The 26,036-nt window shown below is 45.0% G+C and overlaps 1 protein-coding gene across 1 annotated transcript in view; it reads left to right on the top strand.

The window, feature by feature from the left end:
* The window catches only part of LOC137781667 (mannosyl-oligosaccharide 1,2-alpha-mannosidase IA), a 156,602-nt gene continuing 130,566 nt past the window's right edge, over positions 1-26,036 (top strand). The window contains exon 1 of the mRNA XM_068570567.1: positions 1-2,001. Coding sequence (XP_068426668.1) covers positions 1,444-2,001 — 558 coding nt within the window. The 5' untranslated portion in view covers positions 1-1,443. The remainder of the gene's footprint in view (positions 2,002-26,036) is intronic.

Below are 26,036 nucleotides of genomic sequence, written 5' to 3'. Positions count from 1 at the left end.
GGCTTCACAGTGTTTTGATAAGCCGTCGTGAATATCCATCAAGAAGCCCGACCAGCCCACCGGATCGTCGAGCGGCGGACCGTTTCTCCTCTCCACCTCCTCGCGCCCTTCGCCTGCACTATACGTTACATTTCCAGCCTCTCGCTCGCTCTCTCTCTCTCTCCCCCCTTGCTTTTTTTTTTCTCCCCTTCCCTTTTTACGCAAGCGGACGTCCACGGCACGGCGACACAAGTGCGCACTACAGGCGAGAGTGCGAGGCACGGCAGGCAGGCAGGCAGGCGGAAGGAAACACGGGGCGGCGGGTACCGGAGCGACGACGACGCTGTGTCTGTCTTTTTGTTGGAGACCCGCGGGACCGGACGCTGGATTTGTTGTTTTTTTTCTTCTTCTTCTCTGGATTTGGTCTATGAGCTGGGATAACTTCACATGGGACAAAACCCGCCTCATTTCATGTCATCCGCCGAATTGTATCGCCCGGCGTGTTGACGCCAGTTGTGCGTGCGTGTGTGCTTGCGTGTATTCGTGTGCGTGTGTGTGTGTGTGTGTGTGTGTGTTTGTGGAGGAGCCACACCAGCTGCTGGAGGAGAGCGATTGACAGATCGGCGACATGAATACACACGCGCTTCCGTCCGCCGGGTAGATGCACACACAAAAAAACAACAACAACACAAAGGCGATCTTTAAACGTGATATGACGGGTGGGATGGGGCGGGGGGGCAATGCGATGCAGCAACGTGGGTCGGTTTAAAACGGGAGACGAGAAACGAGATGCTCCGCTGCACGCTGGAGGCTTCGCACCGCGGAGGTCCAGTGTGTTACTGACGACCCGAACGGCGTGGATTATGATGCATCAGGACGCAACTTTGTCCTCAAAGCCGACGAGACGACCGCGGCACGTTTGATCACATCCGATCAAAAGTAATCTATTCGCGAGCGCGCGCCCCCGCCCCCTGGCGCGCGTGCTGTTAGAGTTCTCCTGTTCTTCTTCTGCTCAGCCGTCAGCCCTGCGCTGCTTCACGGTTCACATCAACTCAAACCCTCCGCAACCTGTCGATGTCCGCGTTTGCGTTAAATGTGGAACTGGATGAGGCCCCCCTCCTCCTCTCCCCCCCTCAAAAGCTCTGGAGCGGTGTTGTCAAATGTCGGTAAATTGTTATTGTAGGCAGGCCTAACCTTCGCTTATGCAGATACAATCGATATCGAGATAAGAACTGCTCTGGCGGGTAGTGGATGCAACTCTATAAGTGTCAACGGGGGTGTGTTTTAAAATCACGCATATCTGGTTTTTCTTCTCTCTTTTTTTTTAACACATGTCCCGACGCGGCAGAGAGGCTGCTCAGTAGACACGGTCAAAAACCACTGCGTGGTGTCGGAGAGTAACGGGGCAAAAAAAAGAAAAGAAAAGAAATACGGTAAAGCTTATCGTCTCAAGGAAAAGTTTCGATGGTTTTCCGAAAGTTGCCCGGCGTGTCGGCGTCGGGCATGGGTCTGCGCCTGTCGCAGAAGTTCGTGTTCCTGCTCTTCCTCTCTGGTTTGGTGACGCTCTGTTTCGGGGCCCTTTTCTTTTTGCCCGACTCCGTCCGACTAAAGCGCATCTTTTTGTCCAAGACCGAGACCCAGCCCGTCACCGTGGGCTCCGGGTCCGAGAACGATGCCCGGGAACACTTGAAGCGCCCCAAGGACCCGGAGCACCCGCGGGGCATGACCCCGGCCAGAGGGGAGACCAGCACCAGGCTGAAGAGCCTCAGCCGCAAGCCGACGGTCTCTCGCGAGGCCACCGAGGCGCGCCTCGCCGGGGGGAAAGCGCAGGAGGACTTCACGCTGCCCAGGTCCAGGACGGAGTCCGCCTCGGCGAAGGCGACCTCCTCCGACCGCGACGGCCACTCGGATACTTTCAGCTACGACAAATTTAAAGGGTGTCTGCTCAAACCTCCGCTGGGACGAGACAACGGCCGGCCGACTGACCCCCAGACCAACGAGCGCCGCGAGAAAGTCAAAGAGGTAAGGATGACGCCTGCAGGGTGGGTCCGGGCGGAAGTGTCTCCACAGGGGGGAGATAGATGACGTGCAGCAGCCTCAACGATATCGATATTGAATGGCGGTGCAATGATGTGGTCGTCTCACAGGAAGTTGAAGTTGAAGAGGGGGAACTACGGGACGTCATTTGTGGGTGAATCCAGGGCAACACGTTGCGCTATATGAATATAGTCTAAATCCATCAGGGGGGATCACGTGACATCACTCAACTCCCCCCACAGAATAGTCATTATAAGCTTTTTTAATTTTGTTTTCAAAAACATTCTATGTTTCTGTGGTCTGTTGTATTGGTGCTTGTTTGTGCTGTCAAAACATGACAGATAAATGGCAGTCTGCCTTCTTCAGATAAAGAAATGAAAACCAAAAACCAGGCATGCACAGTTTGAAAGAAGTAATTATATTTCCGTCGTTGAATTTGATTTGTCTGTACTTGTCTGACAGTACAGACGTTCTCCCGGTGGAAGCGGTGGGACAGTTGTTTGCCAAGCGCCTGTCAAACAGATAAAATATATCCCTCTCAATCATTTTGGTTGTCCAAATTTACCCAGTGTCTTTTGCCTTTCCGTAGATACGTTTCTGTTGGGTTTCTATTGATGAAGATGGATAATACTGACAGGGGAACTGCAGATGAATTGAATGATGTTTCTGTTGTTTATAGTTGCAATAACATGAAAAATATCATAGTAGAAAGAAAAGTGTGTTCAGAAGAAACAGTGTGAAGTAACTTTTTTTTTAAATAGTCTATCCACGGGGGAGAACTGTGGCATTGCAAAAATACATGCCGTTCTTTCCGAAACAGAAGTCTGTTGGGAGCTGTTACATTGCGGTCCATCAGGTTATTCTGAATGATGGAGGGGGAGGGGGGGAGGGAGTTAAAGAAATTCCTGTGTTTCGCTGTTGCACCTCTATCCCCCTCGCACACACAACATTGCCTGCAAACGATGTGACATTGTGCAGTGACACTTTGGCCGGGAGCTCTTCAAGCAGTGCGCCAGCCTTTATTGAGCCCTGTGGGTCCAATAAGGGCTCCAGAGTGGCAGCGTCTGTGGATCACACATCTGTACCCACTCAAGGCAAGTGAGTTTGTGAAGGGGAGGAAGGAGGATTCGGGAGGGAGGGAGAGAGGGAGGAAGGGTGGGTGGGGAAGAGTGCAGTGGGGAGGCCATTGGCCAGTGTGTGCAGATGGGTTTCAGCCTCGGCATGTGACACGCATAAGTCCCGTTGTCACTCTCACTTCCAGCCTGCTGTCACCCTCTCTGCGCTGCTCACATGCCTTTCGTACCTAGAGGTGATGTGGTGCATGATAACCGAGGCGTCCGAGAGGGTTGTTTGCCCTCGCGCGCAGAGCTCTCACTGACTCACTCTCTTTTGATGCTCTCCCAAGTGAATGTCAGTGTGACTTTGCTCTCGCACAGTCTGTTCAGCTGAGCTCGGCAAAGTTCTCTCCTTGGAGGTGCGGGGGCCATAGTCGTCTGAGGAAAAGTTCTTTGTCCACCACGCCCTACTCTTCCAATCACCGTCTTCCGGAATGGTTATTGGGTTTCTTTGCGCAAAGGCCTTTTACATTTGCTCATTTTTATTGTATGTTCATAGGTTTTTTTTTGGTGGTTCGCTGTTGTTGATGCTTCAGTTTCCTCTCTCGAGCCTGCTGGCAGCGTTCCAGACGGCTTCTCTCTTTCCCGGAGGCTCACATTCATGCTGCCAGTACAGGCTGACACAGTGAGCCTGCGCTTTGTTCAGGTTTACAGATGTAAAACCAGGAACTGACTGTAACAAAGAAACCAACATGTTTTGATTTCTTTCTTGTTTTGCTGTATATTTCTGTGAAGCATGAACTATCTAACAGAACTGAATTCCTAGTTATCACTCCCAGCTTGTGTTGTGATGTACAGACAGAGCAGCTCTGTCAAAGAATTTTTAATTTAATTTTTTTTATTATTTTTTACTGTAAATGAATGCAGGGAGAGGGTATCCCCCTTCCAAAGCAAACGGAAAGGGTCTGGTCCAGCCCACTGAGTGCCTCAATGCACAAACTGTGAATGAGCATAGGTTTTTTTCCAACTGCCTCCAACTAGAAAGCAGACTCCCCAGCTTCTTCCTTTGTGTGTGCAACCACTGCCAAATGGGGGTGAAATAAGGGACGATGACAGCCTGATGATCACACAAGACAAATATTTGAAGGCGGCCCACCGCTAGCTGGGTCTCCACGGGAAACCAGGAAATACTGCCAAAATCACCAAGGTGTTGTTTACCTCTCGGCTAGTGGGCAGTTAATTTTCCTCCAAAAGTCCTCAGCAGGATGAAGATAAGAGGACTGTTTTCAAGGGTGGGTTGCGTGGCTGCGTTGCTGCCTCATTGGCTCCAGCACAAGAGGCTAGATAGCAGAAACCTGCCCTTTTTGATGTCCTGTTGCGTTCACTCCGGTTACAACTTGGGAGAGCAGTAATAAAACACCCGATGCAAAGTGTAGAAGTGGCACATCCAGACGAGTTAAGGGGGGGCTCTCTGGCAGCTGTGGCTCAAAAGTAGAGCAGTTTGTCCTCTAATCAGAAGATCTGCGTTCCAATAACTGGCTCCTCCAGTGAGCATGTGTACGTGTCTTTAGGACAAAAGATAATGAACCTTGAACTGCACTTGAAGGCTGTGTGTGAGGAGCACAGGCATTAGTTTAGAACTGGATAGGCAGGTGTATGAAAGTTTTTGTGTGACTAAAGGTAAATGTTCACATGAAGTGCTTTGAGGAGCTGGAAGACTATAAACGTGTTACATAAACGTGAGTCCATTGACTATTTTACCGTTTACTGTGTGCCAATCCAGGATGGAAACCTCCACATCGCTCGACTCTCTGTCTCCACAACCTCACGTACATCAAGACAGAAGTGTGCATTAAAGAAGGGTCTTTGTAAAGCCAGAGTTTGTTCTTTTCCCTTGGATGGTGTTTTTCCCTGAGATATCTCAGTGCAGTCAAACAAGGGCCTTTCCTTGAGGCGGAATAAAGTGTCTAATCTTTACATAGGGATAGGCTCTGTATGCTTTTGTTAAAAAAAATGCCGAAACCAGTACCCTTAAAGGGATATTTCATACTTTCTTTCCTTTATTGTGTGAAATGCCACTGCCACAGCTATTTTTATCCAACGTTCAACCACACTTTCCATCGTTTTGGTTGCATCTCGGCGCACAACGCGCTCCATTTCACCACACCACACACTGTGTATGCGTTAACGGGCTCATCTAGAACGTTTGCCATGATTTGCTGTGAGCAAAAGCACACAGATGGTTCTTATTTTCTAGATTTGTGTTCCCAAAAACTTTGAATACAGGTATCGTGAAGCACAAAAAGTTTCATTCCCCAAAGTTGGTACAACTGTAACAAGTATGCAAGGAGTACTATTAACTGTGGAAAATGTCAAACAACTTAGTGTTTGTATAAGAACTGAATTGTTTCAACACACTCACACACATATATAAAAGGACACACACACACACACCCCGCACAAAGCTGCAGAAATAGATGAGCTTGTAGCCCAGACCTAAAATCCCCTTACAGCAGTAATGACCTGTGAGCCGGGTGTCTGTGTGAATAAAGTGCTCCCGTTAAGCCGGCGCCTCCTGGCCGGCTCTGACCTCCCGCCACCCCTCATTCCCCTGCTGTCTCCAGCTACGGGCCAGGTGTGCCAAACAACCTTCAGTCCGAGCAAGGAAAATGGCCGCCTGCTGAGCGAGAAGAAAGAAACGGAAGATGAACAACGTCTTAAGAAAAGGGCTCACGCACTCTCTCCCCCGGCGCTCCCGCAGTGCCGGAACATTTGTGCTTTTCCCCTCCTCTGCGAATGCTGTGCAAATGTCAGCGGCTGGTGTGTGTGGAGTATGAGCCCATCGTTGTCTTTCCTCTGTTTGTGCGAAGGAGTGAGCCAGCTGTGCACGCTGGAAATTGATATATTGTGCAAGTCAATGGAGGCTGTGACAGATATTATCAACCTGTCAATGCTGCCAGGCGTTGACAAAGGCCTTCTACTGCCGCACAAGAAGAAGTTGAGTCTCCTGAGACGTGTGTTTTTACATTTTACATTGTCCACATTCAGTCTGTTTTTCCCAGGGCTAACTTACTGTAATTGCAATAGGACGTCCCAGGTTGTTAACATTATGGCCGGCTAACAACACTGAGTGTTCCACCTGGTGTTGTACGTGTACTGTGAGAGCAGCCCTCATGCAATCCTCCATGAGTTTAGGTTGTTTCCTGCTACTTCCTCTCTTTTCACATTCAACGCGTGGAAACTTGACCGGTAACCCACTTGAAAGAACAACAGACTTTTCTTGTCAGTTTTTAACCCTTGATACTATTTAGAACATTGTGGTAAAGCCACCAACAAACAGATGTTCATTTAGGAAGCAAACCTGTGGATTTGTCGTTGCAGAACATATCAAAATGAGCTAAGCTACTCATTGCATGCAACGAGGGCCACGCATGCAAAAAGACTCGTTGGTGTGACTTGAAAAAGAACAGCGTTGCATAATATGCAGACTGCTGCAAGTATACTTGCATCCATCACATGGTGGGTGGATACAAGTTGACAGAGTGACCTGTTCGCCTGCAGATAAGTTTTAAAAAAACACTCAGAGAAGAAAAAGTGACATTCACTTAAATGATGCTCAAAAGCTTCTGTACTGCCAAGAAAATGGACATCGAAAAACGTAGATTAATTACACATTGTTTGTTCCACATAACTCCCATTATTAACCCATTACGTAATAAAGTTTCAAGAAAAAAAAAATGCTTATTAGTTGCTGCAGAACAAAATACACCAGAATGACACTGAACACACTAAACCACAGTGATTGCGGGATTATGTCAAAAGACTGTGGCCTTGCAAAGCCCACACACGTTATTATGGCACATAAGAACCATTTAAGCTTTGCATTGTGATCAGTTAAAACACTAATTTAAGGATTAAATTATACCAAAGAAGCATAAAGCTATGATAATCTTGAGAATCAACGAAGACGTTGCCAACTCTTTTCCAATTGAAGTAGCGAGCAGCTCTCGTTCCAACATTTGCAAATTCCTGCAAGAAAGTGAGCACAGGTTAAAGGTCGACCGGCACTTAGCTGTCATTCCAGATATTATTTGTTTTGTCAGAGCATTTCATTTATTGATTACTGTCGGATAAAATGAGAATTTCAACAAATTAAAAAAAAATATTTTTTTAAAGACGGACCTGGCTTTAATTTGATGATCTGTGTTTAAACAGAAGCTTGAAGGTTGCTGCATCGCGACTGTCGGACCTCCGGCTGCATCACCAGCGACTACATGCTGACCTGGTGTTGACCAACGAGAATCTTGTTCACTGGCACCGACGATATCGATTGGTGTCTTCATGCTCACCCCTCACGTTCTGGTCCCTTTAGGCATTACATAACAATTAAAACCAATTTAGCACGGACGACCTGGAAGGTCAACACGGCTGCATCCAGGAAGTCTTGTGTTTCACAGAATAACAGTCAGATGGGGGGCTGAGAGAGAAGAGAAGTTTATATTCCAGCGGGTGATAAAAGCTGATTAAGCTACACAATACCGTCCTTTCACCTCCCTGAGGCAATCACTGCAGGAAGAAAGTGATCGGGTGAGACGGAATGGAGGGAAAGGAAGGATGTGATGTTGGTTAACATCCTTTTTTTTTTTTGCACTCTCGGCAGTTCTCTGACTGCATTCCCTTTGTGGTAGGGGCACTAGCTCGAGGGTTCGTCTCTCTGTTGAGGCATGCTCTTCAAGAGGCGTGTGTGTCCTTGTGTGTCTGCAGATACCACTGCAGATACACAACTTTTTGCTATCCAGTTACAAGATGCACATGGGCCTTTATGTACAAGCGTGCTTGTTTCATTTTGTGTGTACAATCTTTTTTTGTGTGTGTGTGTAACGTGTGTGTGTGTGTGCAGGTTGGTCTGAGTGGAGGATCATATTCTATCTTGAACGAATGAAATGACTTAAGTGCCCTTCTCTCTGGAGAGGTTTATGATTTTCTTCTTCTTCTTCTTCTTCTTCTTCTTCTTCTTCTTCTTCTTCTTCTTCTTCTTCTTCTTCGGAGGGGTTTATACATACGCTGTGTAGTGCGTTAGTTTGAACACAGTCCGTTTACCTTCTCTGTTTGGAAGTCACACAGTTTGTATATTGTTGCTTTTCCTTGTGACGTGGCCGAGTCCACAGTTTGCAGATGTTTTCCCTCGTTGCACAATAAAAAATAAATCCCCTTTTTTTCTGCCTGAAACTCCCCCTTGTTATTTGCTCCCGCTCTTCCATGTTGGCGAGGTTTTAAAAATCTGGCTTGATCCGGTCTGTTTGTTTGCTGTACTCATCCGTGGCCTCACTGTCTGTTTACTATAGCGCGGGGGTGTTGCGTCACTTGCCAGTAAAAAAGAAAAAGCTGGAGTCACATCCCGGACCAGAAATTGCCCACATTTTGAACACCTTCCCGAACACAGAAGAGCTCAGATCTGTGAGCGAGCAGCACTCTTGGCAGCGGTCGTGTTTTTTTTTTTTTAAAAACTTGATTTTTCGCTTTTTTTCAGATTTCATCAGCCAGACCCTGATTTTTTTAAATCTTTTTTTGCACCGTCAGTCCTCCCTTCCATTGCTGTGATGTTGCAACAAGTCTGTTGGAGGCACATTTATCTTGGGTTAACCGTACTGCTGACATAATGGGGTCATTGTACCTCCTTAATCCTGGCTTCTGAAGGCCGGTGATTACTGGGAAAAGAAACGCACACATTCATTCCTGACTGGATCTTCTCAAGTTCCACAGTGTGCCCCTCTCGGCCGTTGACTTTTTGATGAGGCAACATCTCCCAAAAACTCTATGTAGTTTTTGTCTTTAATTCAACTTTTCCCTCTCGTGTGCTCATCACTGTTTGGATTTAATTCAAATGAACTAATGCTTCTCACCGTCTACAGCAGGGGTGTCAAACTCATTTTAGTGAAGGGGCCACATGCTGCCCATTTTGATCTCAGGTGGGCCGGAAAAGTAAAATCACAGCATAATAACGCATAAATACAGACAATATTTCTCTATGTTTAATTCATTGGTGAAGGTTTTTGGATGATAAATCCTATTTTAAGGTCTTTCAATAATTAAATAGAAACACAAAGACCAAAAATTCAGACATCAGCCCTCTGTTTATCTCCTCAGCAGATTCCATCGCTTTGTGACACGTTTGTGACCCCACTTTCATGATCCATGTTGAACGACTTCCAACACAATAATATCAGTGCTCACATTAATTGCGACTGTGGATCAATGGTTTGCATGTCCGCCTTACAAGCAGAGGATCACAGGTTCGAATTTCAGCTTTGCTAATTTTGGCCAGATCCGGACCGCGGGCCGTAAGTTTGACACCCCTGGTCTACAGTCTTTCTCTGCTCTTATCACTAGCTCTATAACATGAAAGAAAAGAGAGGCAGAGAAGCAGCCTTTGCAACTGGCTGTCCAAAGTTGGACACCACATGAATTGTGGACGGCACCTTTTGGTTGGATCTCTCTGTGATAACAAAAATGTAATTTCAGTCAAACATTATACACACGACACAATAAAACTACCTAGTCCTTTCCCCCTCTTCCTCCTCCTCCCCTCCAAAACCCCTCTCCCATTACACGTTTTTCAGTGAGTGTGGTCTCCGTCCAGGTTTGAAACGTGTAACCACAAATGCCGCCACTTTCGGCTTGCCATTTTGCCGAGTCTGACTCACTGTGACTTGAACAAGCTTGAGGGGTGACGTAGTCCTGCGCTTGCTCTTTCCCTGCACAGCTTATAGTCTCTCTCTCTCTCTCTCTCTCTCTCTCTCTCTCTCTCTCTCTCTCTCTCTCTCTCTCTCTCTCTCTCTCTCTCTTCCAGATGCACTCTCAGGTACTGTTTGGCACATATTTAACTTCATGGGTGACATGTGTTTACTACAGATACAGAAAGTGGAGAAGATGAAAGGTCCACGGACGGCCTTGTTTGCTCCCTCCCCCCAACCTTCTCTCTTTGGCCTCGCTGCTCGAGCAGATTCAACAAATAGGCAAGAAGTGGAGAGAGAGCGAGAGGGAGAGAGTGGCCTAGATGTAACCAGCAGAGTATCCGAGCCCCCAGCTGAGTTACAGCCCCCTGCCTTTATTCCTGCCTAATTGGTCAGAAAACATGCGTGGCTGTGTTCACGGGGTAATGGCAAGACATTAGAGGGGACGAGGGGACCTGGCTTGTCCCCATTAGTCTCCCTCCTCGTCACAACCTTTGCTCGTCTTTTGTTTGGTTCTAGTTGTGTTTTTTTCTTTTTTTTTTGTGCAACTGTCACAGATTCTGTCTCTGTTACTCAGTCTTCTTCTGCTTCTTCCTCCTCTTTGTCCCTGTCTGTCTCTCACCCTTCCTCCCTGCGTCTGGAAGACGAGCGGCCCCGGGCGCGCTCGCTGTCACTGCTCCGCCAACCATCCCCTCTTCAGCATCACCAGAGAGCCAGTGTGAGCTGCCCGGCCGCTGTCGTTGCGGATCGGCCTGTCCGCGTGCTTGTTCTCGTGTTGTGACATGGCTTCAGCCTACTTTCAAGATGGCTGAATAATGCTGTCAAGCTTTTGACCTACAATTTAGGCGGATCCCCGGAAGACAACATCATCTTTCATGTTGCGGCCTTTGTTGGCCAAGAACGGGTTTTCACCCCCGAGGGAGGACCATGGCGGCGTATGGAAAAGCTCACCAGACCGTTTTCGTGGTCAAAACAGCGCTGTCTAGTTTTCCGTGGGTTGAGAGGGAAATGTGTCTCCCTGGTGACGTTCCCCTTTATCAGCATCATTGGGCAAATAGTCATTAATTAGCTGAATGCTTACAAGACCATTTTAGCCAGAGCTGGGTGTATTTGTTCATTATATCACAATTAAGACCCTAATCAAATGGCGGCAATGCTGCTCAGTGCTCATTAGAGAGCCATATAGATTTATCTTGGTTCCATGGTGGTTGGATGATGAGCCGGCTATATAATTACAATTTCCAACCATCCATGGTACGTAGGGAAAGACGGAGGAATAACAAATAAATTGATTTTGATGTTCTATTAATGAGTTTGTGTGTGGGAGGGAAACCAGTGTGCTGATCATTAATTGGAGGAGACGCGTAGGTGTTCATGTTGCACTGGACAGATGGGGCTGGATATGGAAGAAATGGGTACATGCAGTGGCCTTTTACAATAAATGAACCCTTCAAAATGTACTGGATATTTACCTTAACCTGACCAAAGTCATCCCTCTGCAAAGTAACCCCCCAAAACACAAAAACACATTTAGGATGGCAGCCGTCACAGTGGGACAAAGCTTATTTAACAGCCCATAGCTTAAAAAGTACAGCTGAATCCTTCACGTCAAAAAATGCATTGTCATTTAAATCTTTAATATTTGTAGTTTTTGAAAGGAGCGTCTGTTTTAGAGGATGTAATCACTCTAAAACCTTTGATGTCCTAAAACAAGTGTTGGGAAAAAAAAGTTAAAACATGTCTTCACATAATCTGTTGTCTGCTTTTCTTTTTCGTCAGAAAGTCTTTTTGGGTTTTCATTTGGAGAAGAGAGGCTAGTGATGCAGTGTGTCTCAACAACAGGAACTGGGCGCTGTCGAGTTTCAGAAGTGACTGTGGTTTTAACGCTTTTTTTTTTGGAGAACCCCAGATATGTTTTTTTTAGCTAAACACAGTTTTCAGTTTGTGCACGCAGGTCATTATGATTCATACAACGGTGGTTAGTGTGAGGAAGTTTCTAAAGAAAAAAAAACCCGTCATTCACTTCAGGTTTCACTGACATACTACACATAAGTGAAATTACAGCTCACAGATACTGATGTCATATTGGGCTGGTTTGAGTCTAAATTTGGACAGTAGCATCTAAGAGTTCCCCTCTTTTAAGCCTGATATGATTCATATCTTAATATATTCAAAGGTATTTTACACCCCGCGTGAGAAATCAAAAAAAGCTTATTGTACTATTTGACCAGTGACTCCAGTGTAATGGCTGAAGGCTTCTTTTAAAAAAACATCTAATTTGTATCCCAGAGCCAGTGATGGCATCTTTATTTAGGTTACTTAACTGATTATTAATTATCAGAGTAGACTAATATGCTGTTGATCGGCTAATCAAGTAATTGCGTAATTGTTTCATTTGGGGTGCTGCCAGGCAAAAGTACAATTTACGGTACGGACACTGAAATGTCATGAAATCAATCAACCAATCGGTACAGAACAGGAGAGGGATCGTTACCATTTCTGAAACAATTTATTTTCTACCTTTTATCCCCTTTGTTCAAACTAGAGTGTTTCTGCGTCGTGCAAATGATCTAATTAGGCTTTTTATGTGCCGACTGTGCTAAAAGCTCGATCCATCTCCGCCATTAGAGCGGAAACCTGCTGCTCACCAAACCTTCCCCAGAAGATGTGGCCCCTGGTCATCGGCTCTCTCATAATGATGTGTCTGCTGTGGTCTCCTGGACACAATGAGTTGTGTGTGTGTGTGTGTGTGTGTGTGTGTGTGTAAATGACATCCCTGGATGACCCAGTGACAACAAATGTGGCTTCAACCTGCAAGTGAACAATTATTGTGTCAGGGACTGAGATGATGTCACTTTAAAGTTGCTCCATTCTAAATGGTTGATAGGATGATGACAAAGCAGGCAATAATATAATAATAGTTACAAATTTGATATTAGAGCCTTAATTATAACAAAACAAGAACAAACATTGTCTGAGCTGCGAAGTTTAAAGAAAATTTACACCACAAATTAACGTGACAGGAGGAGGAGACTTTAAACTGAATTCCTCCTGAATTGTATTGGTACAGTCAAAGACGTGTGTTCCCAATCAATCTATGGTTGGGTTTGTACCACGATATCAAGATCTCTCAGCCTAACACAGGCTCGTGGCTTAGCAACAGTGGAGTTTATTTTTACTTGGTCACAAGTCTCAAAAGCTTTAGCTCCTTAACTGCCAAGTGTAACGGACACCATATTAGGGAGTTTAATTTGTGTGAGACTGCAGGGGCAAGCTTGAGATGTGCATTCACGGAGAGGAGAGTAAGACCTGCGCACCAACTGCCAGGTAAAGGCGAGATATTTTAAAGATCCATCCAAATAAATGGAGGCATCTCTCTCAGTCTTAAGAGGGCCTGAAGTCCACAGCACAAATCATTTTTAAAATACAGAATTCATTTTTTAAAAAGTATTTTCATGGAAAGAGGCTTCAGATGTTACCTTTTGTTCAGAATACAAACTTTTCCTGTGCTCTCCAAAGAGTAGTTTAACATCCACCGAAAAGGTTTTTTTGGGGGATGTCGCTGCATTCCCAGATCTCAGCAATCACTTTGATAAGTGGATTCTCATCCAACTGTTGGTTGTAGCAACGAAAAAAATGTCGTAATAAACCATAGTTTTCCAACAGTTGTCAGAACGCAGAAAGCCGCGTGGTGAGATATAAATCAACACTCTTTCCTCCACAAACCCCCCACACCTCCCCCCCAAAAGATGACTTCAGGCTTACGGAAAAATTCTAGTGAAGGCAAATGGAAAACAGACCCATGTCTAGGGGGGGTCGAAATGTCTGTGTGTGCGTGTGTGTGTGTGTGTGTGTGTGTGTGTGTGTGTGTTTTCCAAGTAAAATGAGATAGATGGTTGCAATTAGTTCTGCAGTGACCATCGGCTGAAGAGCCCAGTCTAGCAGCAGGGCGCTGCAGCAAAGGCATGTGGTTGTGCGTGTACTGGTACCTTTTATACGTGTGTGTGTGATGTTTTAAACACAGTTTGCATCCTGGACCTTTTAAGGCCCACTGAGTCTTTCCAGGAGGCGACTATATGCTGACTACAGAGAACAAAGGTTTTCTGCCTGTTAATGTAGTGCAGATCTTGCTCTGTGTGTGTGTTTGTGTGTGTGTGTGTTTTAACAGTATTGTTGCCGTCTATATCTCTCGATATTATTTGTTGACATTTGAGCCCCTTAAAATGCTGTTTTTGTGGAGGCAGAGGCAAACGGACTGGCAACCTTTTTTGAAGATACAACAGGTTGTGAGGGCATTGTCCCCAGCAGACATATTTACATGCGACTATATTCAACGCAAAAGCAAAAAGGCACTTCTGTCAAGTCTGATAATGCACTGCCCCTTTTGCCAGCCTCTAAAGGAGAAGAGTAGATCTAAAAATGAGGATACCGTAGTTCTGGTGTTATCTCATCATTCTGGTATGTCATTTTTTCTGCAAGCTGCAGCCTGTTTTAGAAACGGTCTACCTTGAGGCAGCTGTTTTGATTACTTGCTTCTCAAGAGTGTTGAGTGTTATTTTTAATTGTATCTTCCTAGCCCACTTCTCTTTCCACCACCTGAAACAACCCTCTATTGAGTCATTTTAACTGAATGACACTGTAATGTGCGCAGAATTCAAAACCCCGATGAGCTGTAATTCTTTGCAAATGCGTCCCCGTTTGACCCTCCGGTCGTCGCAGTTGGACCGTCTTGCTCTAATTGAATCAGATCGGGAGATATTTGCAGCTGGGCCAAAGGTCAGAGGAGTGACAATATAAAACATTAAAGGAATCAGAGTTACAAATTGATATTCAAGGCATCGCTCAGAGGTGTATTCGAGAGTCGCTACCAAAAAAGATGGAAGTTGCAGAGGCTGCAAAAAAGCCATTTGTGTCATTTTTAATTAGGAAAGATGGACGGGACTGGAGGTGTACAGCGCTCTGATTGGCAAGACGGAGCAATTATTTTTCTGTAATCTACAGTGTACACCTATCTGATGCAAGGGTTTTTAATCGCTGCAGTAAGTTAAAGCTTCCCTATCTCATCGTGACCTGCAAAGCAATGTCACATGCATTGCCCTTCGCGTGACCTTCGTAAAGACTAAAGACGGTCAGAAGTTAATTCAAACAAGTGAGAAGGCAGCGGGCTATTAACTAATGATACTAAGTGGATTAGTTTGCCCTGTGGTCTGCCTCGTCAGGGGGTTGTTTGCACATGTTCAAAAAATGAATCAAGCCGAACAGTATTGTTCTATTTATAAGTCTATAATCATATGCAGTAAACCCAAGTAGAATGAATCACAGTTTTTGGGCTTGTGGAGTTTGTTTACAAAAACATATAAATGGACAAATGCCGGCGTAACATTTTGACCTCGGTGCTCTCATTGATATGTTACATTCTCAAATAATAATGACTGTGTAGGACTCAAGTCGAGCCTTTCATCGTGCAGAGTATACTCGTCTGTGTTTTTATAGTCATTAAGGCTGCCGGCCAAGATTTAAGAGAAACAATGAAACAATGCTTTCAACAGCAATGCTATTGCACACACAGAGCTCTGCTGGCCATGGAGGGGGGGGGGGGGGGGGCGGACTTATTTTAGCAGGGATGCTGACACATGAGTGAACTTGCAATGCTAACAGAGCTAACAGAGCTAATGGAGCTAACAGAGCAGAAAAGCCCAAACCAAAACAAACAAAAGGCTCTTGTTGGGCACAGGCTGCAGGCACTTGGCACAGTGACAAAAAGCACCATTCATATTCATGCCAAAGGGTTTTTTTCCTGATGTTTGGAACTATCGTTTCACGCCTCCCCGCACCCCTCTCATCCCCCACTGTGGCATCGCATACCAATGTGGCAGCCACATCCCATCAGAGTTGCTTAGAAACATGTTGGAAACTTGAAGGTAACTTTCAGTGTCAACTCAAAACCACTGCTGCGAGGCGGAGCAGCAACAACATTTCCTCAAGACCTTAACGTTCATATAAGAGCTGCGACTGATGATTACTTTTATTATCGCTAAATTCGGACAACCGCTTGTATGATCTTGATTCATCGTTTGGTTGATGCCAGAACATACCGTAAAATGCCACAAAGCACATTCAGTTTGGATTTTGGTTGGACAAAAGCTATTTAATTTATTCATGAAAGACAAAGACGAGCGGCGTATCCAACTGAGAAGATGGATCAAAGGAATGTTTGGCATTTTTTCTTAAAAAGCAATTTATCGCTTATTGCATCCAAGTAGTTGTTGAGGTCCCCTTTTTTTAAAATTGGCCTTTTATTTATTTTTTATTTTATGTACGACTGTAGCAAATAGGATTAAATACATTTGGTGAATGCTTGTTAGCACTGCTGATATCATTTCAGGGTTCCAGTGAATTTGGGATTTGTTTTGCAGCCCGACACCCTCTGTGGACACAATTTGGTTGACTCAAAACAATGTGCCCTTCTATAGATTCATTACGCCGTGCAGCATTTGCTTGCACGCTTTGGGCTCCACAATCTGGAGCCATTTTTTATCGCACCTTGGGACCGTTACCTTGACACATTTCCCTCGTTTGAGAGGATTTGGTGAGCTTGATTACATTTGCAGACACAGCAAGTGTTTGTGAAAAGCCTGTTTGGCTAAAAACATGCCCAGCAGAAGTCACTGATCTTGATGAGACGTGACCTACGGTTGATATCTAGTGTTCATCCATGTGTGCACTCTGTCACTAGGGACTAGTCCATTTTTGGAGGTTATCTCGGGGGACGAGTGCAGCGCAAATTCGTCCACCCCTCCCCTGTGTTCTGGACTCATTTGGTCAGCGCTCGCATGAATAATTTGTGGAGCGTCTTTGAGTTTTTTTGGGTTCTCCTGAATATTCTCCTTCGCCCTTACAGCTGTTGCATTTCTCCTCGCTCACTATTTTCAACAAGTTATTTTTACGTCGCTCTCTTCCACTTCCTGACTGTCTTTGTCTGTCGCAGGCTAATTGTGCACGTTTTTTCTTGTTGTCCTGACTGTATTTGAAATGCTGCGCTGCTGTAATTTGCCTGTCAAAGGAGGGCGTTAATGTCTGCCCGCTCCCATCATCCTGCCCAGTGAAGCAGATGGTGCTCATGTTGGGATACATGGTTGGCATTGCAAGTTAGAGGCCTCCATAATCTGGACCGTAAACATTGCTCGGACACACTGGGATGTCCGTCGGCTCAATTTCCAAACGATGAGAGTGACTCAAACTAATTATATAACGGCCGTCAAAAATGTCTCGCGCAGCGGGGTGAATTGTGGGACGGATCGGCGTGGTTGTGTGAACGGTTCGGCGGGCTGCTTGGCCGAGTGTTCCAGCACGTTCGGGAACGATGAAGCTCAACCTGCAAAGCCGAAGTATTTAATCACTTGCATTGTATTTTATTGATGCTAGTACTATTATCGATACTTCTCATCGGTTTGGTTTCTTATTGATACTCTTATTGGTTCTTTTTTGATTATTTTGTGAGGGGGGAAAAAAGGTAAAATTAAATAAATACTAGACAACAAATAGTTCTTCTTTAACAGCAACAGCAGACATGTTTACTATCTTTAATGTTTATCTGGTTACACTAGCTTAAGCTGGTTCATGGCTCTCAGCTGAAGAAATAGCTGAGCTATTAGCTTTCATGTATTGGCCGATTCTAATCATCAACCATCAATCATCATGTGTGTGTTTTTACGTCGGCTTTGACGGCAGCATCACTCATGCACACACACAAAAACAAAACATGTGTTTGTGAGTGAAGAAGACATAAAACTCAGCATTTGTCACAACTGCAAGTCCAAAAAAGGCCGTGGAGGAAAAACCTGTTCCCTCTCTTTGTTCATCACTCGTTACTGTGCGCCATTTTGTTTTGAACGAGTCATTTGACCACTGCACACTTTTCTATTCATATTTCATTACTATGTTCTCAGCTCAGAAGCAAAGCAAGCAAAAGTCTGTCTTTCACTTCATTTCTGCTGCTAAAAACCAGCATTCATAAATTAAACCTTCCTTTCCTTACCAATGCGTAGGAAGCTGCACATTGACTTGGAGAGGGGAGCTGATTAAAAAGCCCATCTACTCCCACACCATTGGACACTAAAATATACAGACTGAACATCCAAATAAAGACCTACGTTGATGAGGTGTTGCCTTGGGCTTTGCGTGCAGTCTTGCTTTTCTTAATCAGAATCTCCGTATCTAATGCAGCATTCTGGACACTTCCAGCCTGAGGATATATCATATGTTATTCTTTCTTCGTTGATCTCCTCGAGTTGTCCCTCTCTGCGTCTTCTGCAACCTGATCCCCCTCGTGATTGAAGTGATGGCAAAAGGTTAAGTGTGCCTGCTGTATTTCCACATCCTTCAGGGATTTAGAGATTTAGGCTTCGGATGCCTCAGGCAGCCGTACGATTTAATTGTTGTCAAGATCGTGACCAATGCCAGAAGTGAAAAAACAACTTTATTTATATGTATTTGTTTATAAGGTCAGGGTTAGTTTGGGACAGTGCAAAGTAATACACCTTAATACTTTGTATCAGCTACTTATCATTGTTAGCAGTTATTCCCTCGACTTATTCCGCCTCTGCAGCTTGCATACTGTCAATCACGCCGGCGTGATTCAAGACCGATCTGACATGGTGTAACTGATGCCCATCATCTATATTTACTGTATATTAGCAATGAGGAGCAGCTGAGTGAGCAGATGGCTGGGTCAGGTGATGAAATGTAAAAGTGATGGCTGGTGGGCAGGTGGGACTCAGTGGGTCCGGAGTGAGGGTGGAGGTTAGCTCAATACGCTCCAACACAGAGCGGAATCAGACGCACCAGAGGCGGATGCGAGGAGGATGGAGCAGCGGTCGCCATAGCAGAAACATTTGTTTTAAATGTAGTTTTCTTTTTGCCAATTATGTCATTGAACTCCTCTTTTCTGAAGAAACTATTTAAATTATGTCTGCTTAGTTATGGTCACTTCACCTTCATTGTATTTGTCAAATTAGCACCACAGTTCTTAAAACACTTGTCCCCGTTCCATTACTAATTCTTCTTACTTGTCTTGTGATATCTTTTACCCAGACCTGTAATATTAGTGCTGAATCAGCCTTTTTTCTTCTTCTCCATTTGAACATGGATGTAAATTTGCCAACGTCTCGGGATACCTGCAGTCTCTTGACATAAATTAGCATATAACGCAGCAGCTCTGAGATGCTCTTAACGCCCTGGACAGCCGTGCCCTTTTTTTCAATTCATCCCTCCGGTGACTCGGCTGTTTCATTTCGGTACGGGCCCAGCTATCGTGAATGAGCTCGTCCTCTGTGCGGTCACGCACACGCAGGCTGAGGAAGTTCATTAACACCCACTCATCCTCACCAACATATAAATGCATGCTCTTCTGTTTCTCCTCTTTGCCTGACCTGAATTAATGGACAATATATCCCTTTTTCCTTGGCTTCCTTTTGAATATATTTCCATAGTGCAAAGCAGTTTTGTCCCCCTCTAAGCTTCGCCAACCTCTCTGCAGACTATATGTGGATAATTACAATTGCATCTTGAGCCCCACTGTGTCTAATCTCAGATCTCATTTCATCACGTTATTTTCAATAGGTGTTATTGGTGCATAGCGTATAGTGATGAACCACAGAGGCTAAGCGGCCTCAAACGACCCCTGAGTGACCAAGATAGGTCTTCAGTGGAAGTGGCTGAGTAGCTGGAAACAATGGTTTTAGTTTATTTCCCCCATGACTGAAGCAGGAAACAGGAAGTGGACTCAGCAGCGGTGCTGGTTTCCCTCAGAGATCAACACTATCAGTGTCATCCGGCTGCCTCTCTGACTTCTCATTGTCATCCCTCAGCACATTCAGACATATCAGGGCGGGGGTCACCTCACACTCATCCACACAAACAAAAACAGAGCAGGAATCAAGGAGGGGGATTTCCTGCAGCTTGTTATTGACACTTCAAAAGGTCCTCGAGAGCAGCGTGTGGAAAATGCCCTTTCAGCACTTTTCCGCCCCCAGTCTGCTAAGAGTACTGCGTTACTTTATTGGACGGACACGGAAGGGGGAGGGGCGACAATTGAGATTTATGAGTCATGTGGCAGTGTGTGCTAACATTCTGCTTTCCTAGCTAAAGGCGAGCTGTAAGTCATCACTCCTTCACTCCCTTCCTGCATCATCCACTCCAACCTCATAATCCAGCAGCCTTTTCCCTCGACCTCTTTGTGTGCCTCCTCTTCTCTTTCCATCGAACGCTTGAAATCTGTAGAAGGTCCTCAGGGTCATTTGTGGCATCTGGTTTTAATTGTGTGTGTGTGTGTGTGTGTGTGTGTGTGTGTGTGTGTGTGTGTGTGTGTGTGTGTGTGTGTGTGTGTGTGCGTGCGTGTGTGTGTGTGTGTGTGTGTGTGTGTGCGCGCGCCAAATTAACTGGCCCAAAAAACCTCCGTCAGAGTTTTTAGTATCTCATACTTTCATTCAAATGCAGTATGTTACTGATTATAACTGGTATAACTTGCCAAAGAAACAATATTTCATAGGATGTGAACTCTGTTATACAGAGTTCACACACAAAATGTGTGTTGCAATTGCATTTAAAAAGATATTCCCAATGACATTTAGCCCAGGGAAGAAATAAGTGAAAACTGCATTTTTTTTATTTCACTGGTATGTACAGTTGTCTTCTGTACAGTCGAGCAAAACTGCCAAAATTACTCACTTTTGCGCATTTCCGGGGACAATAAATTGAATCAATGGCACTATTTTTCCCAATCTAGGACAAAAGGGTAGAGTCATATAATATAAGGACATTACATTTGACAAGAAGGTCTTATTTTGTTACGCAAAATAGAACGGGAAGCTTCACATTAATATTTCCCTCTCATATGGGTGAGAAGCCCCGAGCTGCCCCCAAATTCAAACCCTCGTTTCTCCCTCCAGCTTCTGTTGGAATGGGCTTTCTTTTCTGAAGTTCACTTTAGCTTGGCCAATGAGCACCTTGAGTATACCCGCATTAAAAAGGCATGACATGCTCTACCTTTTTCTTTAAACATTTAGAGTTGGGAGAGAGCTTTGCAGATTTTTTACTGACAAACTATATTTTAGCCGGCCTCCCTAGCCCACCTCTCACCCGATGGATCATTAACAAGAGCAGCCCAAAGATGTTCAAGCACAGAGGTGTGTGTGTGTGTGTGTGTGTGTGTGTGTGTGTGTGTGTGTGTGTGTGTGCGTGTGTGTGCGTGTGCGTGTGTTATGAAACTTTGTTCTGAGGTGTGCCCTCTGGCTACATACACAAAGAGAGGACTAACAGGCCCTTGTTTGGCATCTGCCTTAAGTCTCATCCCAGGGGCCTCCTGTAGATTACAGTTAAGTGTACAGGGTGGGGGGAAGGAAGAAAGTGCGCGTGTGGCTTTTTTGTGTGTTTTGAATGGGTTTGATTCGGTGTGCGCTAATGTATTTCCCCGAGACAGCTCAGTGAGCCATGCGTACCGTGCCCTTTCCACATTTTCACCTCCATGGGAACTGAATATCTGCGAAAGCGATTTCCCATGTGCCTCACCAGAGTCAGAGGGAAAAATGACTCAGCAGGACCATCCACTCTCCCAATTCCCAACATAGCTTTACACACACACACACATACATATACAAAGGCTTATTCCAGTAGACCTTCCTCTACTGTACCTCTGACAAAAGTGCTGCTCTGGGTCCTGAAAGGCCATGCTGGAAAGTTGCTGTGGGGATCAATAAGGCAATTTTCTGTCGGGTCAGCGGCTGACACTCAGGTTATTTACACGGAGGGGGCGGCGGCGAGGATAGATAATGGTGGAGTCTGCATGTTAGTAGACATATTGCTTTGCTTACCTAATCTCTATTTGAGCACTTTGCTCGTGACAAACAGCCTCTGCAATGTCCTCAGACTGTCGGGATATGCACTCCCTCCTACTGGGCAGCTAACATATATTCACATTGCCTGATGCATGTATTTGTTTATTTATAGATGAAGAATACCTTATTAGATTTTGGTTAGTCCTTTAAAGAATCTGAGGTTATTGGATTGCTGGAGTGTCGAAACAGGAATGTATCAAGCCCATACAAGGGACTTTTCCTTGATCAGGGATTCAGGGACATTACACTGGCTCAAGGCCTGTCTTACTTTGCTGAACCACACTTTGAAATTAGAATTTACACTCCTCCTGTCATTGCATTTGTATATATACATATATATATATATATATATATATATATATATATATATATATATATATATATATATATATATATGGTCTGTGCTTGACGGATGCAGGTGCCATTACTGTAGCTTGAGGAATGGCCTCAGCGCTTCTCTCCTGTCTGAGAGTAAACAAGCTAATTGAATAAACCTGTAGCTTTTTAGGAGGCACCATGTCACAATGACTCTACTAACTTGTGCCGAAAGAGGAACAATTCATGAAAGGAAAATCTAGTTGGTAACAATTTTGCTAATGGATTTGTTGTTCAAGTCATTTTTTTTAAAGGACAAATGACCCATATTCTCTGGTTCCAATTTTTAAAATGTGAATATTTGCAGATTTTAGTAGTGATATGAGAGAAGAAAGACTGACAAAACAAGCTTTACGTAAACCTGGCTCCGGAGGAATTCATCTGCAGATTAACTGATGCCGCAAAGGATCGTGAGCAAAGCTCCAATTTCTTCCATGATCAATAGAAAATGTCTCGGCTTGTCTGAAACACAGGAAGACCAATAATATTTAATTCACTATCGCGTAGACAAAGACAAACATCAAATATTTGTAATTTTCACTTAATACTAGAGACAAACAATGCTTACAATCAAAATATTTGCAGAGTCATATTCTGACGACTCAGTTTGCATTCGTTTGATTATTTTTCTATTTTCCAGGCTCCTCATACTGAGTGCAGACACATGTAACATACTGGAAAACGCTGTGTGCAGCGAGAGACAGCTGGTGCAGAGGCGGTCGGCGAGAAGAATCTTAACCACACAAACATAACGTGGCCGAAACAGAACATTCCTGTCTGTGATGTTTTCGATTCTCCGAGGATTAGCGCAAGATTTCAGGGAACAGAGCGACCCAGCTGACCTATACCGGAGTCTGACAAGTGCCTTCAGCCTCTGTGATGAAAGCCATGCCTTTTTTCACTTCTCGCATTTTCCTAATGAGCATCTGTAATGTTTTGGGATTATGCTCACACATCCCCCCCTCGTGTTGCCCCTGGAATAACAGAAATCCTGAGAGAGATGCAAGTTAAGAAGATGCATGGATCCTATCTTTAGCAGAACCCATGGCTTGAATCCCTGAGTCGTAATGTCTGGAAGAGATGACAGAATATCTCCTTTATAGAGTTCTGCGGTGAAACAAAGATCTGCATTTACACAAATAGGTCTATCATGCAAATGAGACACTATTAGTGCCCTTTTTATGCTTTCTGGCTCAAAAGATAATTCAAGCTACATTACAGATCGTGATGATGTATTCAAATTGAAAATGGAAACCTGAGATGCTCAGACTGATAAACACAATCATTTCTGACACTGGAGAGAGAGCGAAGTGAAGCTCAGTGGCCATTTACGCATCTCGAATGCAGGTTCAGGCACACACCGAGATAAATGCACGGGATATTTTACCGAATGATAAGCAGGCCTTTCAAGCCTTTAGAACATTTATGATCCATAAATGTGTTTGCAGCGTATTACAATGATGTTTCTATTTGAACGTATCATGAAGAAAACTAATTTGACCTTGCCAAATGCACTTTTTATTATACTTTGACTTAATGTCCCATAACAGTACCATGCCACAGTAATCGTAGAAAGTGTTCAGCCTGCCTTAAGCAGGTGAATTCAGAGCACTGCACAGAGGGTTCAGGTTTGTGATGTCACTCCAGTTCATACTCCAACTCACCAGATGTTGCATCTTGCTCAGCATTCTCGTCTTCTCCCGCCGCCATCTTTTCTGTAAGGGCACCTATGCGACACTAGCCCAGCGATGGAGGCAGAGCAGGTGTTGATAGGTAAATTGTCTGCATAATATACAATGGAGATATCATTGAGCCATCCGCTATGACTGCCGAGCTCAGGTGAAATGTTCTCCGAGCAGAGGCCCATCTTCCGTCCAATTACAGCAGCGGTGCGGGTGAAGCGGCCTATTTGCTTGCCGAGGCGCACAGGACACGCTCGGCTAGCTGGGATGACTGCCGGCAAGAGCAGGGATAAGGAGGGGAGCGGTTTGCTTCGACGCAGACGCCCCATCTGGTGTCGTACAGTTAAATTCACTAAGAGACGCTGTCAATCTCAGGGGCTGCCAGTCAGCAACACCACGCTACCAATGACAGAACAAAAGCCAGGCTCACTGTTTGTCAAGAAAAAGTTGGTGAGGATGAAAACCTAGGTACACCGAGGGAGAGCATGTTTCTTTTCTTTCTTTCTTCTCCTGCTTGTTTGTTCTTTTCACTTTATACCTTTGCTCCTGAAAGCACAATCAAAGAGGAAACCTGCACAATGTGGTTTTCATCTCGATGTCAACCTGCCCATTGGCTGTGATATTTCACTCATGACTTATTTTTCCGTCATCAGTGGAACAATTTTAATCTTTTGTTTTGATTGGTGCCATTAGTATTCAAGTTGTTCATTTTTTTTATTTAACAAGCAACTAGTTGTATATTAGCGCCATAGTGAAACCAGCAGGAAGGCAGAAACAAGTTGTTTTTTCTCCAATATTCAACAATGTTACTGCATGGTTTCCTCATTGTGCGGCCCTCAAGTTTTGTCACACTCCAACTGTAGTTAGGATTTCTGATGACTACTGATTTATTGTTTACATTAGATGTTTCATTCCTAATAATACTGGCTACCTCTCGTTAATGTGTTTTTTACGGCGCCTGTTATCCCCTGGATTTAATTGAATGTGTTTGATCGAAGGAGGCTAAAAGGCTTTTCAGTGTTTCCTTTAATGTGTGCTTTTGTTGTGTACACAAAGGATACACGTGCAGGATTTTATTACCAACATTGTTTGTGTGTTTTGTGCACGAGGTGTTTGTTAACTCTGTACAGCTTTTTGTAAAGGGATTGTTACAAAGAAAGACAGAGAGGGCAAATTGTCAGAATACAAGCAGTCATCTTTCTGAGAGAAAGCAAAGTATCGATAAATAGAGTGATGAATGGGACTTGCGTGTATGAAACATTTCTGAGTCAACAAGAGACTTGGTGGGAGGGGCGGGGAGGGTAGAGGGGGGGCAGTGATACCCAGCCTGTCTCTTTCTCTCACAAAAGACAGCATTGCTTTCTTTGTGCCACTCCAAAGACATCTCTCGCTGGCACAGACAGGAGTGAGGAGAGGCTGCTCTCGTTTCTGCTCGACATTGAGACGGAATCGCCCCACGGCCTGAGTAGAGAAACAGTGCCGCCATTGTTTAACCATCTGCTTTTTTTTTTTTGGAAGGGTGGGGTGCCTAAAATGGTGTACACCTCAAAAACAAGAATCGGAGGGAGGCCACTGCACAGCCCCGACACCTAATGGGGTGACTGACAACCCGGTTATTACGGCAAAGGATTCTGGGAAAACTTTGCAGGAAGTGGGGGAGAGCTATTCACAGGCGGTGTTGACCGGGGAGCCTCTCAAAAGGGTGAACAGTGTCACTCTTTGTCAGAGTTGGAGTCATGCACATTCAGTATTTCGGTTGCCTCTCCGACATTGTGTTGGCGGTGGAGTTGTTGTTGCTGAATGTATGGAAGGGGACGGAGAGGGTGGCCATGCAGGCTGGTGCCCCCGCCCCCCACCCAGAGGCCCCCCATGGTCCCGTAGTGACATCACTGCCGCTTTTGTTTCCACCCCTGCTGAGCACCAATTAGCCTGCCGCTCCTGCTACCGGAGGGCAGGCCTTTGTGCTCGGCAGCCGAGCAGCAGCCTTGTTTTGGTCATCGGCTTGTGGTCCACTCTTCATCTCAGTCAGGAAACAGGATGGTGTGACAGTAAGTGATAGCGCACATAAGCTGTCGCATACTGTACGCGCAACTGTTCAGTTGGCATTACATCAAGTGGTGCATCTTGCATACAGTTTATTTTTGCTGCCCGTGCTCCAAACCCACACTGAGCTTCCCCATGTTTACGTTGAGTCTCCTTTTTGTACGGTGACGTTTCTCCAGATTCAAATGGAGTCACTGTCAGATATGATTAGAGGCCTTTTTTTTGTGTGTTTTTGGT

This window comes from Clinocottus analis, unplaced genomic scaffold (genome assembly GCF_023055335.1).
Source record: "Clinocottus analis isolate CAN_PGR_092001 unplaced genomic scaffold, fCliAna1.0.p SCAF_9, whole genome shotgun sequence".
Classification (NCBI taxonomy): Eukaryota; Metazoa; Chordata; class Actinopteri; order Perciformes; family Cottidae; genus Clinocottus; species Clinocottus analis.
Note: the sequence above shows the minus strand (reverse complement) of the source record. Positions and strands in the feature narration are given on the sequence as shown.